At 46.9% G+C, this 16,391-nt stretch overlaps 1 protein-coding gene and 2 non-coding genes across 3 annotated transcripts in view; 1 reads left to right on the top strand and 2 right to left on the bottom strand.

Moving 5' to 3' along the window:
- Window positions 1–7,290: 7,290 nt before the first annotated feature.
- Window positions 7,291–7,362, bottom strand: TRNAW-CCA. The gene has a single exon. It is a non-coding gene; the product is annotated as a tRNA-Trp (tRNA).
- A 236-nt stretch (window positions 7,363–7,598) lies between these two features.
- TRNAW-CCA lies at window positions 7,599–7,670 on the bottom strand. The gene has a single exon. It is a non-coding gene; the product is annotated as a tRNA-Trp (tRNA).
- A 1,397-nt stretch (window positions 7,671–9,067) lies between these two features.
- Window positions 9,068–16,391, top strand: part of HSBP1L1 (heat shock factor binding protein 1 like 1) — a 12,123-nt gene continuing 4,799 nt past the window's right edge. Inside the window, exons 1-2 of the mRNA XM_019540238.1 lie at window positions 9,068–9,273; window positions 16,179–16,266. Coding sequence (XP_019395783.1) covers window positions 9,068–9,273; window positions 16,179–16,266 — 294 coding nt within the window. The remainder of the gene's footprint in view (window positions 9,274–16,178; window positions 16,267–16,391) is intronic.

Below are 16,391 nucleotides of genomic sequence, written 5' to 3'. Positions count from 1 at the left end.
TCAATGAAGGCCCCGCCCCCCAGTTGCTGCCCTGACACCTTCCCCCGGGTCCTAGCGCCGCCTCGCTGAAGCCGCGTACTAGAGAAGGATAGGGAAGTAAGTGCAAGAGAGACACAGCCTGCCCCCGCCGCCTCTGGGATCTCAGGCTCCCGGGGACCGGGACTGACGTGGTGGCATCACAGCAGAGCCCCAGTTTACGGATCAGGGCCCCACTGTGCTCGGCGCTGTACAAACAGGGCACAGAAAGAGCCTCCTCCTCCAGTCTAGTCAAATGCTCAAGTGACTTGATGATTAGACAAGTCAGTTCCATCCAGGAAGAGCATTCCTTCACTCCATCCTTCACTCCAGCCAGGAAGAGTGTGCACCAACTGCAAAGCCTTCCTCAGCCTGACAAAGGGCTTTTAAACCTGAAAGCTTGCTAAGAATTTTTTTTTTCCAACTCTTTAAGTTGGTCTAATAAAAGGTATCAGATTCATCCAAAGCACCCAGATTAGGCAAGGAAGGGTGCTTTACTCAAGATGCAGACAGGAGGCAGCAGAAAGGCCAAAGGAGGAAATGACAATGGATTACTCTTTTTAACCACTGCAGGCATGAAACAGTGCAGACAATTGAAGGCCTCCCCTTTGCCCCCTTCCACCGATAACGAGAGGAGCTGACCCTCTGCATGTGCTCACACGCTTCTCTCCCATTCTTCTCAGTGTTTTTTGACTTCCCAGATTATGGTCCTGTCCCTTTAAGTTTCCTTCCTGAAGAGTTGTCAGGCCTTCCAAAAAGTCTCCATGTACCAGGGTTTCTGCTCTCCCTTGTTTTTTGCCTCCCCCCTCAGAGTATCTTCAAGAGGTCACCTGACCCCCAGTTGTCTTTTCTGCTTGGCGCAGAGGGCTGGACCCAATGATCTTCCAAGGTCCCCTCCAGCCTTACAATCTATGGATCTATGAATCTAAGTATGCTAATAAACACATTTATTCACATACAGCAAAACTAGCATTTACAGTCTCATCCAAAAACCTTCCATTGAACATATGGAGGCTTTGTGTTATTTTGCTAGAGCTACCCAAAACATGGGAATGATTTTTCCAAAGGAGGGAAATACAAGACGTACTTTTTTTTTTCCAATCAAAAATCCAACCAACTTTAGCTTTCCCTCTCCTAATGTGGGACAGGGCAGAAATGAGGACCCAGGACTGCGGGGAAGAAAACAAATGACTCAGAACTAAAATGAACTATGTTTAGTAGAATTCAATACTAAGCTGAAGAAGGTGGCAACGTTTGAACAAACTGAGACCGGTGCTTTTAGGCAACCAAACTTAAAAGTAATTCCATCACTATTTCCATTTTCTGTTCCAGACTCTCATGCCTTGCACTCCCTGTAGTCTTTCTCAGTACACATCACATTTCACAATGTAGAATGAGTCTTCTGCAACAGAATTTTGGGCTGCCTTGCCTTGTGGTGAGCAGAGTTTTTAGAGCAGAGGCTTAGTCAATTTTTCACAATGATTTTTGTTGTGCTTCTTAGAAAACTATTTGCTGCAGCTGGATTATTTGTAGTAGCAAGGGTGCCTCACTGCTGCGGTGCCCTGAGCATATAGGCAGCCTGTGGGCCTTATCTACTGATTTAAACTATATATATATATAGAGAGAGAGAGATAATAAAAGCACCACCTGAGCTATGTTTGACAAATGCTGACAAATACATTTGACAAATCCACACAAACAAGTGGAAAGGAGCCTTAAATGGAATCCAAACCATACAGCACAGGTTTCATACAAGTCTGCTGGTTGTACAATGAATGTTTGAATGCAGAAAATACTGTATGAAAATTCTTGAGGTTGCCAGCACACCTTTCAGTTAACACCATAGCCATACTAAACAAATACATTCAGAGCGTGATTTTGAAAGAGTATTAACAAATATGTCTAAACCCTACAGCATGTTTAAGTAGGTCAGGCTCACTCACTCATTCCCATCAAGATGTAAATACTACAGCTGAGTCCAGGCTCTCTCCCACCCCACCAACGCACCAAGATCTGGTTCCCCTAATGATTTCATCTTTCTGATGGGTAGAAAAGATATTTCTTCACAAAACACCAATAATCCCACAATCTCATGCTCCACCCAACAACCTATTAATTACTTTACTAACACAGAGCATAATGGCGCTACAAAAATGCATTTACGATGTCAGAAGTCACCAGATGGTGACTTTTGCTCACAAACAGGGAAGAATTGGTGAGAAATGTAGTAGTGGATGGCAACTTGGGCAGCAGTGACCATGAGCTGATTGAGTTCAGGATCCTGAGGAAAGGAATAAAGGAGACCAGCAGAGTAAGGACCCTGGATGTCAGAAAAGAAGACTTCAACTTGCTCAGGGAATTCATGGGCAGAATCCCCTGGGAAGGCAAACTGAGGGGGAGGGGAGTCCAGGAGAGTTGGCTGTATTTCAGAGAAGCCTTACTTAGAGTGCAGGAGCAGTCCATCTGAATGTGCAGGAAGGCTAGCAAGTATGGCAGAAGACTGGCTTGGCTTAGCAGGGAACACTTCAGTAAACTAAATCACAAAAAGGAAGCTTATAAGTGGAAACTTGGACAAACAACTAGGGAGGAATATAAGAGCATTGCTCGAGCATGTAGGGATGAAGTCAGGAAGGCCAAAGCGCAACTGGAATTGCAGATAGCAAGGGATGTGAGAGGTAACAAGAAGGGTTTCTACAAGTATGTCAGTAGCAAGAGGAGGATCATAGAAAGTGCGGGCCCCTTAGTGAATGGGGAAGGCAACCTTGTGACAGAGGATATAGAAATGGCTAAAGTGCTTGATGCCTTTTTTGCCTCAGTCTTCACGGTCACGGTCAGCTCCTAGACTACTGCACCAGGCAGCACAGTTTGGGGAGGAGGTGAGCAGCCCTCTGTGGTGAAAGAACAGGTTAGGGACTATTTAGAAAAGCTAGATGTGTTCAAGTTCATGGTGCCAAATCGGATCCACCCAAGGGTGCTGAGGGAGTTGGCTGATGTGATTGCAGAGCTATTGGCCATCATCTTTGAAAACTCATGGCAATCAAGAGATGTCCCAGATGATTGGAAAAGGACAAACATAGTACCCATATTTAAGAAAGGGAAAAAGGAGGAGTCAGGGAACTACAGACCAGTCAGCCAATCATGTCTGACCAACCTGATTGCTTTCTATGATGAGGTGACTGACTGACTATGTAGATATGGGGAGACTAGTGGACCTTGATTTTAGCAAGGCTTTTGATACAGTCTCCCACAGCATGAAGGACTTGTGCCCCTGACAGCTGGAGAGCACGGCAGTAGTGGTAGCACGGTGATGGTAAGTGGGGGAGCTCCTGCAGACACTGACAGTGCTGTTGGTAGCAGGGTGGGATGGCGAGTGCCAACCGGGGGTGGGCAACCACTCTCAGTCACCGCTGGCAGCGGTGGTAGCAGCCAGCAGAGATTGTGGATTATCTGCAGATGCCACCAGCAATGTTGGCAGCGGGGTGGCAAGTGGCGACCGTCCACAGACGCTGCTGACAGTCAGCGGCGCCTTGTAGGGGGTGTACCGCCATGTTCAGGGGGTGCATATCGCCCCTGTCCCACAGCATTCTCACCAGCAAGCTAAGGAAATACGGGCTGGATGAATGGACTATAAGGTGGATAGAAAACTGGCTGGATCTTTGGGCTCAGAGGGTAGTAATCAATGGTTCGATGTCTAGTTGGCAGCCAGTATTAAGTGGAGTGCCCTGGGGCCAGTTTTGTTTAATGCCTTCATCAACAACCTGGAAAATGGGATGGATTGCACTCTCAGCAAGTTTGCAGATGACACCAAGCTGGGGGGAGTAGTAGATTCAGGGCTAGGATTCAGAGTGACCTAGACCAATTGGAGGATTAGGCCAAAAGAAATCCTGAGGTTCATCAAGGACAAGTTCAGGATCCACTACAGAAAGGATGTGGACAATTGGAGAGAGTCCAGTGGATGGGCAACAAAAATGGTGAGGGGGGTTCAGGGAACATGACTTATGAGGAAAGACTGAGGGAACTGGGCTTATTTAGTCTAGAGAAGAGGAGAATGACAAGGTATTTAATAGCAGCCTTCAACTACCTGAAGAGGGGGTTCAAAAGAGGATGGAGCTAAACTGTTCTCAGTGGTGGGAGATGACAGAACAAGGAGCAACCATCTCAAGTTTCAGCAAGGGAAATTTAGGTTAGATATTAGGAAGAATTTTCTCACTAAGAGGATAGTAAAACACTGGAACAGTTTACCCAGAGAGGTGGTGGAAGCTCCATCCTTGGAGGTTTTCAAAACCCAGCTAGACAAAGCTATACTGGGATGATCTAGTTGGGGATGGTCCTACTTTGAGCAAGGGATTGGACTAGATGATCTCCTGAGGTCCCTTCCAGCCCTAACTTTCTATGATTCTATGATATGATAGCTCCAATTAAGGCCTGCTCGCAGAAATCTGGCTGAACTGCCTGTTGTTAGCCATGGGGCAGCTGTTAGAAGGTGTTACTAGTTGGGCTGGAGTCCTCCCATTGAATTCAGCAGTCTTTGAAGTTTGTCACAGCATCAGAAAAACATGTTCTACTTAAGACAGAAAGGAAACCTCCTAGGCAGAGAAAAAACCTCCTAGGCATAGCTAGTGCTTATAGGGTACCCATACATGTAGAACATTAAATAATATCAAGTGCACATGTCTCACAAGACAACCACTCTCTCCAGTCTCTCAGTTCTACTCCTCAAAGGGAATTTACAAAACACCTTTTGTAGACGAGCCTAGAAACTTCATTTCACATATCTACTGGATACGAAAAATCATGCACTAAATATAGACATTGGATTTATGGCACTTTATAACCTGTTTGCCATCTGATAACCCCAGGTAAACTTTCTACATTTTACCTGCTATGCTACATTTTATCACAGGTCAACATTCCCTTCTTCTGTTTTCCCACCCCACCTACATGTCTCACACACAATAACTCCTATCCCCTCTGATCTTCCCTGCCCTGTATTTGCATTTTCACAGACCTGCATTTTGCATATTGGCTTAAGCTTGTATTTGACCCTAGAGGGTACACAGACACCAGCAGACTCTGAAGAGTCAGCCTGAAGAAGGGTGTTTGTGCTCAAAAGCTTGTAAAAAACAATGTTTCCAGCTATTCGGTTGTTCTAATAAAATATATCATATTTGCCCAAATAAACTTGTCTGCCTATGTCCTTAGACCAACACAGCTACAACCAATACCCCCAAAAGAAGTTATTCTCTTTGCGCATTAGACACTGGCCATGTCTACGTGAGTGGCAGACTGCACAGTTGTTAGTGTGTGGTACTTGCTTATGCAAGGACTAAATGACAGTGCAGTAACTAGCATTACTGCATAGTACTGTCACTGCATGGGTTTTTTCTGACACTGCTGCACAATAACAATGAGCTACTGTTACTAATGTGCAGTAGCATTGCATCACGGTTAGTGCTCGGCAATGCTACTGTGTGGTAGCAACGCACTACCGCACAGTGGGCACATCTACATGTGCACATTTACTGCACAGTAACCAAAATGACTGCACAGTACAGGCACAGAGCTATATGAGCACACTTGTACTGCACAATAAATATGACAACTTATGCAGACTTGGGTATAAATGCATGTGTGGACGCGCCCAGCGAGAAGGAGCAAGCACACACCTGCAGAGGCAGGGGATAAGGTGTGGGAATTAGAAGAAAAGGAGGCATCTGTGGTTTAGCACACAGCTACTTGACCTGCAGTCAGACACGCTGCCTTGGCACACTATGGTTATCAGAAATAGCCCTCTGCTGTGCCTCCCCTTCAAGACCAAGCAGCCACAGCTTTGTGACATTTTCCCAGGATCTTGTAGAAGGTTTCATGGCATGGGAGCAGGCAAAGTGCTTTTCTCACTGCTTCTTATGTTACACCCAAGATGTCTCTGCGGGCTTTTATTTGATCTGAAGAAGTACAAGAGAAGCCAAAGCAAGTTCCTCCAAACTATACTGTGGTTTATTGGGATGTCATCATCAGTCAGGCAATATTTACAAGAGCAGCTACATACAGCAGAGAATACATACACAGTCATATATTCACTACCAGGTGGGAAGCCCTCAGAAGCCTTCCTCCAGGCTTCAGGTAGTTTGCACACTTTGTGTGGGGGAGTTTTATACAGTTCAGGTTTCTGCACTCCTGCCCATTTCTCTGAGATAAGGGGCTCTTGGCCAATTCAGGAGGGAGCAGGGAAACTGAGTCATGGGCCTGTGGCCATTGTTCTTTCCTAGGGTGGCCTTATCAGCCTTGGGTGTGATCACAGGCCTGTGCGTCCTGACTCCCTTGAAACTGTCCCTCACAATCCACTTCTCTCACAGACTAAGTATTGGGATTCAGACTGGACTGCTCCTGGGGACAGGCATGTAGTGACACACCCAGCCCAGCCAAAAGCAAGAGGGGCCTCTAGGACCCCCCACATCCCCTTCCTAGTACCTTGGGAAGGTTTCACAGCTAAGGGGCCAGGCAAAGAGCTTTCCCCGCTGCCCCTTCCAAAAGGCACAGTGCAGGTGGGCATGAGAGGCAGCAGTGCTTTGCAACAGACAGCAAAGCCTGAATTGCCCGGGACCAGAAGACAGAGGGGACCACAAGGCAGCTACACATTGGCATGTCACTTGTGAGAGCCTGCCAAGCTGTTCCCAAAACACACACACACACACAGTGAGCATATCCCACCTAAGGTGGGCAGGGGCACATACACACACATCTCCTAGGGTGAACACACACACTCACAGACACAAACACACCTCCTAGGGTGGGTGTACATGCACGCATACACACCCAGGGGAAATGTGTGCATGCACACACACTCGTAGAACACACACATCCCCCTACAATAAGCACACACATAGCTAAGGTGAGCAGACCTCCACCAAGGTGAGCGCGGGGCGCACACACGCACACCAAGGGGGTGAGCAGACCCCCACTAAGGTGAGCGCAGGTGCACACACACACGGACCAAGGGCAACTGCAGAGAGACACGCACAGCCCCTACGGTGAGTGCACATGCGCGCGCACACCCTACCAGAGGGAAGGAAATCGGCGGGCTCCTCGCCCAGGGAGGGCGGCAGCGAGCGGAGCCCGTCCACCCAGGCAGTTCTGGCCGCGCTGCTTACCCGTGACCCCTCTCGGCTTTCCCCCTGGCTGCCTTTCCCGCATATGCACGGCCCCCATCCCCCGCACAGAGGCACAGGCCGCCACCACTGAGCGCAAAGGCTGCGAGAGGCAGAAAAGGGAAGATGACCCCGGTGTGATTTGAACACACAACCTTCTGATCTGGAGTCAGACGCGCTGCCGTTGCGCCACGAGGCCGCACAGGGAGTTTCTTTTCCCGGTCCTTGGCAGGCGGCGTCCCTCGGCAGAGTCTGGTTCCGTATTGGCAATTGCTTCTGCTTCTGCAAATTGCCGATAGCTTCCCAACCGCACACCCACGGGGCTGCTACAGTGGCCCTGCCACCCACACCCCCCAGCTGATGAAGACCCACAGATCTGTGCCTACTAAGCACGCCTGCCAGTTCCCAGCTTGCTGAGGGAAAAGGGAGTGCTGCTGACTCCGGTGTGATTTGAACACACAGCCTTCTGATCTGGAGTCAGACGCGCTGCCGTTGCGCCACGGAGTCATTTCCGAAAATTGTCCGCCGCACGTCCCCCCTCATTTTTTTGAGTTAAACCCCTAATCTAAAGGGTGTCTGCTTCTTGCTGGTACATGAAGAAAGCGAAGCCTTGGTCGTGGTTCAGGCTTCCCCACAGCAACACTCCCCATACCTCCCCGCTGCTCGCGGCCAGGCAAGTGCATGTAGATCAGCCACAAGAGAAGCAGAGGGTGAGGCCAAGGCAGAGGCAAATACACGAAGGGGGGCCTGCACCATATTGTCCTCGACAGATTTGGGCTAGTGAAGTGGGTCCAAAAGGAGCAGCTGGGACCCTGGTGTCCCACACACAGCCTTCTAATCTGGAGTCAGATGCACTGCTATCGCAGCGCAAGGTCAGCTGAATACAGGGTGGCACTGGTCCACCCTTTCCCTGAACTGCCACAGGGCCTGCCCTGCCACTCCTGGGACCTCCAGACTCCCCCTACTTAATCTCTCTTAAGAAAAACGCTTCCCACAATGCAGAAGGCAACCCAGAGGGGCAAAAAGGGGATTGAGGAGCCGAGCCCACATGGCAGACTGCTGTGCTAGAGGCACTGCTGACAGCCCCCAAAGGGAACCCAGGAGCCTGGGGAGCATCCCTTCTGCAAACACCTTCATTTCATCACAGTCATTTTCTTCCATGTCTTCTAATAATTTCCACTGGCTTAAAAAAACAGACAACTAGTTTGATTCAGATCTCAGCATTTTCTCTAGCAGCAACCTGGAGACCTTACAGAGGACAAGTCCATTGTCTTCCATGAAGTACCTGTGATGCATCCAAATGACCACTTTCACCCTTCCTCTGCCTGACCAAAGGTGTTTGTGCCCGAAAGTTTGCAAAGAACATTTTTTCCAACTATTTGGTCTCATAAAAGATCCTTGTGAATCTGTTTGGATCTTAGCATGGCACTAATAGCCTTTTCCCACCTTGATCCAAGGCTCTTGATATCCTCCATCATAAGGTGATTTTGGCTTGCATGTATCTTCTAAGTGGAAGGAGATAAATCTTTACTTGACTAACTGACTTATCTTTTACTGTTGGCTTTAGTCTGCTGGTTTTAGTTTAGTCTTAGATACAGTGCTGTAGTACAGAGGTTCCCAACCTCTGGACTACATACAGCCTGGTACCAAGCTGTGAAGGGTTGGCTGCCAATCTGCAGGAGGGTTGGCTGCCAGGCTGGAAGTCCAGAAGTGACTAGCAGACTGCAGAGCAGCAGCCAACACTTTTTTATACCAAGTATAAACAAGTTATAAACATGGCTGAGCGGCTCGATTCCCATAGGGAGGAACTCTCAAATTAGGATCTTCTTGAGCTGGCTAAGAAGCGCCATGAAGAGGAAGAGCCCATGGAAGAAAATTAAAGGCCCTTCCCCCAAGTTCTCACGATGAAAGGCACAGCTGATGCATTCAAACTTTTGGATGGTTACCTAGCCTTCTTTGATGAAAACGACCCCAATCATGAAAGAAGTGCTAAGGCTGCCAGGCTAATAAAGGAAGCCAATGTAAAGCTCCCTGTAAAGCTCTACACAGAGCTTTACAGGGAGAAGCGGCACTGCTCAGCGCAGTCTTCCTTGGACAAGTTCTTCAGGAAGTGAGACAGCACTATCCTGAGTCAATCAACCGACACTCAGCCCTCTACATCTGGGGGAGAGCCGACCACTTCTGGGGAGAGATATCACCACCATCTTTTGTTGTTCCACCTGGATGAAGACGTGGCTTCCCATTGATGGATGGATTGAAGATTGTTGTATGTCCATTTTGTATTTTTGTGTGTGTTTCTTTTAATGTAACTGAATAAATATGTTTACAATATGTTTTTGTAACATAATAAATAAAGTATTGGTTGAAAAAGGTTTTATTTTGGTACCTTTGGTGTCATAAATGTGAGGACTAAGGAACGCAACCCCTCACTTTTCTACTATTTCCTACGGGAAAATTCACCTCGAGTCGCGCGAATTCAACATACGCAAGATTTCTCAGGAACGCAATATACAAGTTGGGAGTCTACTGTAAATTGGATTTTGGACTAAACAAACGCATATTAAACCCACTGCCTGTTTTTAGCCCTTGTAATTAGGAAGCTGGATGCAGGAGGTTAGAATGCTAAGAATGAGTCTTACACCTTGCAGAGGATGACTGTCACTATAGGTTGGGCAAGCTGAATAAGGATGACAAGGGAGTCAGGGGCTGGAGGGGAAGAACTGCACATGTGAGCAGCTTTACTGCAAGCACTTTCTGCCCTAAGCCTCCAGCGCCCACAAGCAGTCCCAGCCTTCCAAAGCACAATGAATCTTCCCTTCACTTCCTAAGTTAAAAGTGCTGTGATTGAAAGTAAAAGAAGCCTCTGCACACCTTAGACCCTCTTCACTTGTTAGAGTTAGGGGTAGAGAGTGGGCCAAGTTTGGAGCGGTCTTTCTGGCTGGGCGTGGTAGGAGTCATGGAGCTATGTTTAGGTCACTGGCAGGTAGGGAAGTACAGGTTCCTATCCTGATCTTGTGCTCCCCACAAAGGAGGCATCTGGGGCTGCTGCCCTAGTTGCACCTCCTTCCCCAAGTTACATTACCATTAGTGGCCTTCCCCTCTCCTCTCTGCCTCCCCTTTGCTGGGCACCATGATTTTATCCCCTTCCCATTCTCACAACCCCACCTCACCCCAGTCGTCCGCCTTTACCTATACCTTGTTTAAATGAGCAAGAAGCAAAAATCTCCACACATGCTGGCTGGGAATGTGGGAACCTATAGAATTGCATTCACTATGTTTTAATGATTTCAAACCTTTGTGTAGTCTTAATACTATGGGAAGTCTTTCTGTGACTTCAGAGCCTCCCTGAAGGTATTTGTCAGCCAGTGTGAGGAATACTGTGAGGCACTGCAAGTACATGTGACCCCTAGTTGGATTTGGTAGGAGCACGGAAAGCAGTGACTGCATCCTGTGTTGGCTCTGTGGTGTGTGAGGTGGGGTGGGTCTGAATCTTCCTTTATTCCATGAAGGTAAAGGCTGATGAATGGTGCGGAGCTGGAAAGGGACAGAAATCCCTATGGCCAAAAAGTGTAAGGCGTTCCGGGGATGGAGAAGCATGAACCAGCTCCCTGTGCTTCCCTGTCACAGCGGTAGTGCCTTTGACTACATCAGGAACTTGTTTAAATCACACAGGGGCCAAGTTTTTCTTTGTGGGTTATTTTTCAGTTCTTGTTAGTTTATGTCCAACCTCTAAGATTTCAGAAGTCTGTTGGCAGTGAGGGATTGGGCAGAGACAAAGGGAGTTTGGCCAAGGACTGTAGTGGAAGAGCTAATGACATTGCCTAGAAGGCTGAGGCAGACAGGAAGGGTGTCCGGTTTGTATATTAGGTGAGTACACAGAGAGCCTTGAAGCCTACCACAATTGTAAGAAATATTGCCTTTTTATGCAGAAGGGGAACAGAACAGATTTGAAGGGAAGGTTAAATGAAGAGGCTGGAAGGTGAAGAAGGATATTGGGGATTACTTTTGATAAGGGTTATTGTAACCACTTTAATCAATAATAAGATATTACTGCAACCATAGTAAATGGTTATTTTGACAATATTCTAAGCTAGCTCATCTTGAATGACCAAATAAATTACAGAGTTTAGAATAAAAAAAATTTTAATTATGGGCGCGTAACTTTTTAAAAAGTGCAATGGGCTTTGAACTTGAGGAGTATATGGATGACAATGCTGATAGACATATGTACTCTGGGCTTGATTTTTCAAGCCCTTTGGCCTGGTTAGATTCTAAACACTTAGATCATTGTGTCCAACCACACAAGACCGTTGAAACAAAATGAGACACCTTAGATTGGCTTCTTTTGTTAGAATTTGCAGATCTAAAAATATCCTTATGTCAACACATTCATAGATTTTACGGGAAATTCTTGCAACTCAGGTCTCTGGAAAAATCAATCATTACTTGCATGTTGCTCTACTGAACATTTTAGGCTTTGTGTGGGTTACTGTACTATGCAGTTAAGAGAAAAACAACACCTCACTGTGCTATTTAATGACAGTTCGATCACAAGACAGGAAACCACAGCCATTTAAAACAAAAATTTATCTAAAAGCATTTCACAGACTCATTGGGTTAAAACTCAAGTTTTAAAACTATACCCAGCATTATTGCACATCTACTAGTTGTAAATGTTTTGTGTTTGAATAAAAGGAAAATGCATCAGCATCTATCAAACTCTCCACTAAATATTTACCTGAGAAACTCTTTTGAGGCCCCTGCTACACATGCAGGTAAAGGTGCAATGGGATCTAATGCACAATTCACAATTCAATCATACATTAGATCCCAATGCACCTTATGACTGGTGCAGGGGGAACCTGATCTCTGGCTCCCTCTGCACTAGCAAAAAGCAAGCTCCCATGGCTGGAAACCCCATGCATCCCAGTTGAGGGGCTCCCAGCTGGGGGAGGGGGTCCCAAACATTGCTGGGGCCGAAGGATTGCAACTGCAGTGATCTCCCTGCCCTGAGGGTTGTGGGAAAGCACTGAGGCTGGAGGATCACAGTGATCACAATTTCCCAGGACAGGGGGAACACCCCTGTGGTAATCATCTGGCCCAAGGTATTTCTCCGCACCCCCAAGGCATGGGACAATCACCCCTGCAGCAGTCCTTCAGCCCCAGGAGTTTCCCACACCCCCCAGGCTTAGGGATTATAGCAGCCATGATCCCCAGGGGTTTCCTGCACCCCCATGCCCTAGGGATCACAGCTGCCATGGTCCCTAGGGTCTGGGGATCTGTGTGAAACCCCCAGACCCTGGGGATCATTGCTGTTGCATCCTTAGAGCTAGGGAGTTTTATGCTGGGCATGGTTCACCCCTGCAGCTGGGAGCAGCTTCTAGTTGCAGGTGAAACCTTCTACATGTGCAAATTAAAGCTTGATACCCACCAGCTATAAAGTTAGTACGCATTTTTGAGGTCTAACTTTGTAGCTGGTTGGAGCTTTGTATGGTGTGATAGCTACTTTGCATGTATAACTGGTCTTTAGGTAATGGTGCAATTAACTAGTTAATTGTGCAATACCTGTAACCTGTAGAGGGGGCCTCAAGGCTGCAGAACTTGATCAGCTACCGGTTTGGATAAATGGGAGAAGTACCTGAAAGTCAGTTGTGGAAGACAACAATCCTTTTCATGTGTTAAAATAAGCAAACAACAAAGGTTACCACAACAATTCAGTAAACTATCAATACTGTTTCCACCCCCCTGTTCTTGGCTTGTTCAAGCTATTTCTTCTAAATGCTACCTTCTTCCCTATAAGCTCAGTAAAATAAACTCTCACTCTAAAAACAAAACGAAACAAATTCCAGCAAGCAAGTGAACAAAAACAATCCCTAGAATAGGATTTTGTTTTTAATCTGCTTTTATCTTTTTATTGTCTGCCATTATGTTTCACTTTTTTAATGCTGTTTTGTATTGATACAACATGAATTTAATAATTTAGAATGGTGCTTTTTTGGATTGAATCCACATATTCACATATTAAAATGACAGGCTATTGAATCCAATGCATTTTTTCCTCTTTCTTTTTAACTGTGTCAGTGTCGCTTTGATTATGCTGATGTTTTATAGCGGTCAGCCTTCACATTTAAAGTCTCATTTAACGGGGAGAGATCCTATGTAAAATAATTGTGCATATTTTTAAATTTGCACTCTGATAAGCGTCTATGCCTATTTTCTTAACAGTAAACATTCAGGTTATCATCAGAAATGGAAGCAGAGTCACTTGTTTATTCACTCATTTGAAAAATTTAAGCGAGGCCAGGAGTCACCAACCTGTGCCACACATCACAAGTGGCACAGGCAGATCAGGAAGGGAACAAGCAGCATAATAGCAAATTAGGCAGAGGAAGAGGATATGAGTAACACTTGGGGAAGTTGCAGACCTAATTAGTGGCAGGCTTGTCAAAAAGTTTGACACCCAACTGGGTTAGGCAGTTTATGTATGGGTCAAGTTGCATGGCACACTTAGCATGTGTTAATTTTATTTACATTGCAAGCATTCACACATTTTAACAGGATAACATGGGCTAAGTGTACTGGTACAGTAACATGTTGTAGCACAGTTACACTTTTTTCCAGCAACAAGTATCTCTAGATTGTATTAAGTAACACACTGTTGAGCTAATGTTGGACTGCTCCACAGAGATAATCCAATTCATTGCAGTCCGGGGCTGGGGCTCCCAACCCACTGATTGTAGGTCCCAGCGGAAGGACAGCATGAAAGTCTCCAAACTGGCTCTGGTGAGGTTCCACATCTGGGGCTGAAAATCAGCTGATTTTTGATCCCAGACATAGGACTGCAACAGTCTCTAACAGCTCTGATGCAGGGCACTGGTGGGATCCAGTAATTGAAACAAAACATGCAGAGGTTTTGTTGCACACAAGCTATGCGTGTCGTGGGATTGTAGTAAGCAATGTCTAAGTTTACCATATTCTAATTTCAGTATATGTTAAATGTCCCATGCAACAAAGTCCTATGTCTGTTAGAGATACTGTGCCATTTTTGGTGGCAGTCCACATACAAATGTCAAACATGGAGATGGTCTTTTTCATTTTGTGACTGTAAGGGAGGAAGAGAGATGGTATGAGTAACAGTATTTAGCCACCTGTTTGTGCCTGTCCATGCCAGTGAATGAATTAGTCTCTAACATTCACGTTTGTGAATGCACGTCCATGGATTTGTTCGTTCACGTATTCCTAATGTGTTTCTTCACTGAAGGCCAGAGAGGAGCATTAGCTTATTTGGTTTTACTACCTGTATATGCTAATGAGCTTGTACGTGTAGAAAAAAAGGACAAGAAAAGATTGCAAGAAGCCATGTAGTCCAGTTGCCGGCTCAAGGCAGGATCATGGGTGTACTTATGTACCTAACCTTGTGTATACAGTGCCTTTCCAGTGTTTGGCTCCCCAGTTCTGGATCTGAGGCAGCCCTAGCACAGAGAACATCCCTCAGTCTGTCTACAGCAGCAGTTCTCAAACTTGTTTGACTCTGGAACATTTTGGAATTGAGAAGCACCTTGTTTCAAAGACAGATTCCACTCATTTTTTGGCTGTGGAAAGGAAAAAAGAGCCTTTCTGCTGTTGCAAAGAACAGAGAAAACTCACAACAGGGCAGACAGCTTATGGCACCCTGGATTTCTACTTGAAGTCTCAGGGCTGGTGGACAGAGGTGATATCTTTTATTAGACCAAGATTTTTGCAAAAAAAATTCTTTAATTGCAAGTTTTTGGGTACAAACAACCTTCATCAGGCATCAGAGAAAAGATTGTAAAAGTTCTCCTGGGTAGAAATGAAGTTCATATTTCATAAGATTTCACAGAGGAGTCAGTAAATGGAAAAACTCTCTGGGCATCAGTTCTTAGCTGGTAAGGAGTCTCAGCTCTCCTGTGAGGCTGTGATGATGGTACAAATTACCTTAGACAAAGCAGGAGCAGGATCTCAGGTTTCAGGTGGTCAAAGTTGTTTCCTGCTTGGGAAAATATGAAGATTTAATTGAAAAAATAGGCTAAAATGTTATATCTTCCATGTGTCAGGTATCCAGGTTGTAGCCGTATTGGTCTAGAGGAAAAAGGAATCAGGGCTTGTGGGCAGGGTTGATATCTTTTATTAGACCAACAAGATCTTTGCAAAAAAAAAAGTCTTTAATTGCAAGCTTTCAGGCACAAACACCTTTCTCTGATGCCTGATGAAGGGTGTTTGTGCCTGAAAGCTTGCAATTAATAATTTTTTTTGCAAAAATCCTGTTGGTCTAATAAAAGATAACACCCCTGTCCACAAGCCCTGATTCCTTTTTCCTTTAGACCAGAGGTTCTTAAACTGTGGTCTGCGGACCACCACTGGTCCACGAGCTCCCTTCAGGTGGTTCGCAGAAAGGTTGGAGCAATCAAGAATATCTAGACTTACAAGGTACAACTACTGATATTAAAATATGAGTTGTGCGCTCTGATTTGTAGAACAAAGAAAAGCTTATTCAGTGGTCTGGCCAAGACCACTCACCGATTTTCAAGCGGTTCGTGGGGGAAAAAACGTTTGAGAACTACTGCTCTAGACCACTACGGCTACAGCCTGGATACCTGAAGTCTCTGGGTTCAATGTGTGTGCATGAACGTCGTGTGCCTCCCGAGGCTGGGGGGCACAGTGACCACCCGCAGGCGGTGGTGGCGGTGTAGTGGTGGCGAGCAGGGAGGCCCCCCCCAGCAGCTGCAGCGGTGTCAGTGACGGGGACAGCGAGGTGGCGAGCGCCGACCAGCGGTGGGGGGGAGGTGGCGAGCAGCGACCACCCACAGGTGCCGCCGGCATCATCGGGGCGCACACCCTACGTGTAGCCAGTGGGGCGGTGAAGAGTGCTAGCATTGCAGGGCACCCTTCCGGAGGTTCTCGCGGCACCCCAGGAGCTGCGCCGCCCTGGCTGAGGGTCGCTGCTCTACAGCACGTCCAGCTCGTCCCTCGGGAGCATCTATCTCCGACCTGACTGCTGGCTGCCAGCGCTACCTGCCTCTGTGCGCAGTGCATCTGCCAGCCGGGGCGTCTCCACCCTCCCAGGGAGTGTCTGGCATCCGAGGTATGTGGCAGCTGGTTGGCGGGGAAGGGGGCTGGCACCAACGGGCCAGAGCTCCCTGCCGCCCTGGCCGGGCGGGCCCCTGCCCTGCCTGGGCGCTGAGCGCTCGGCGGCCCGGGAAGGCGGGA

The sequence above is a fragment of the Crocodylus porosus genome, unplaced genomic scaffold (genome assembly GCF_001723895.1).
Source record: "Crocodylus porosus isolate Cpor-Errol unplaced genomic scaffold, CroPor_comp1, whole genome shotgun sequence".
NCBI lineage: Eukaryota > Metazoa > Chordata > Crocodylia > Crocodylidae > Crocodylus > Crocodylus porosus.
This window is presented reverse-complemented; position numbering and strand designations above follow the sequence as displayed.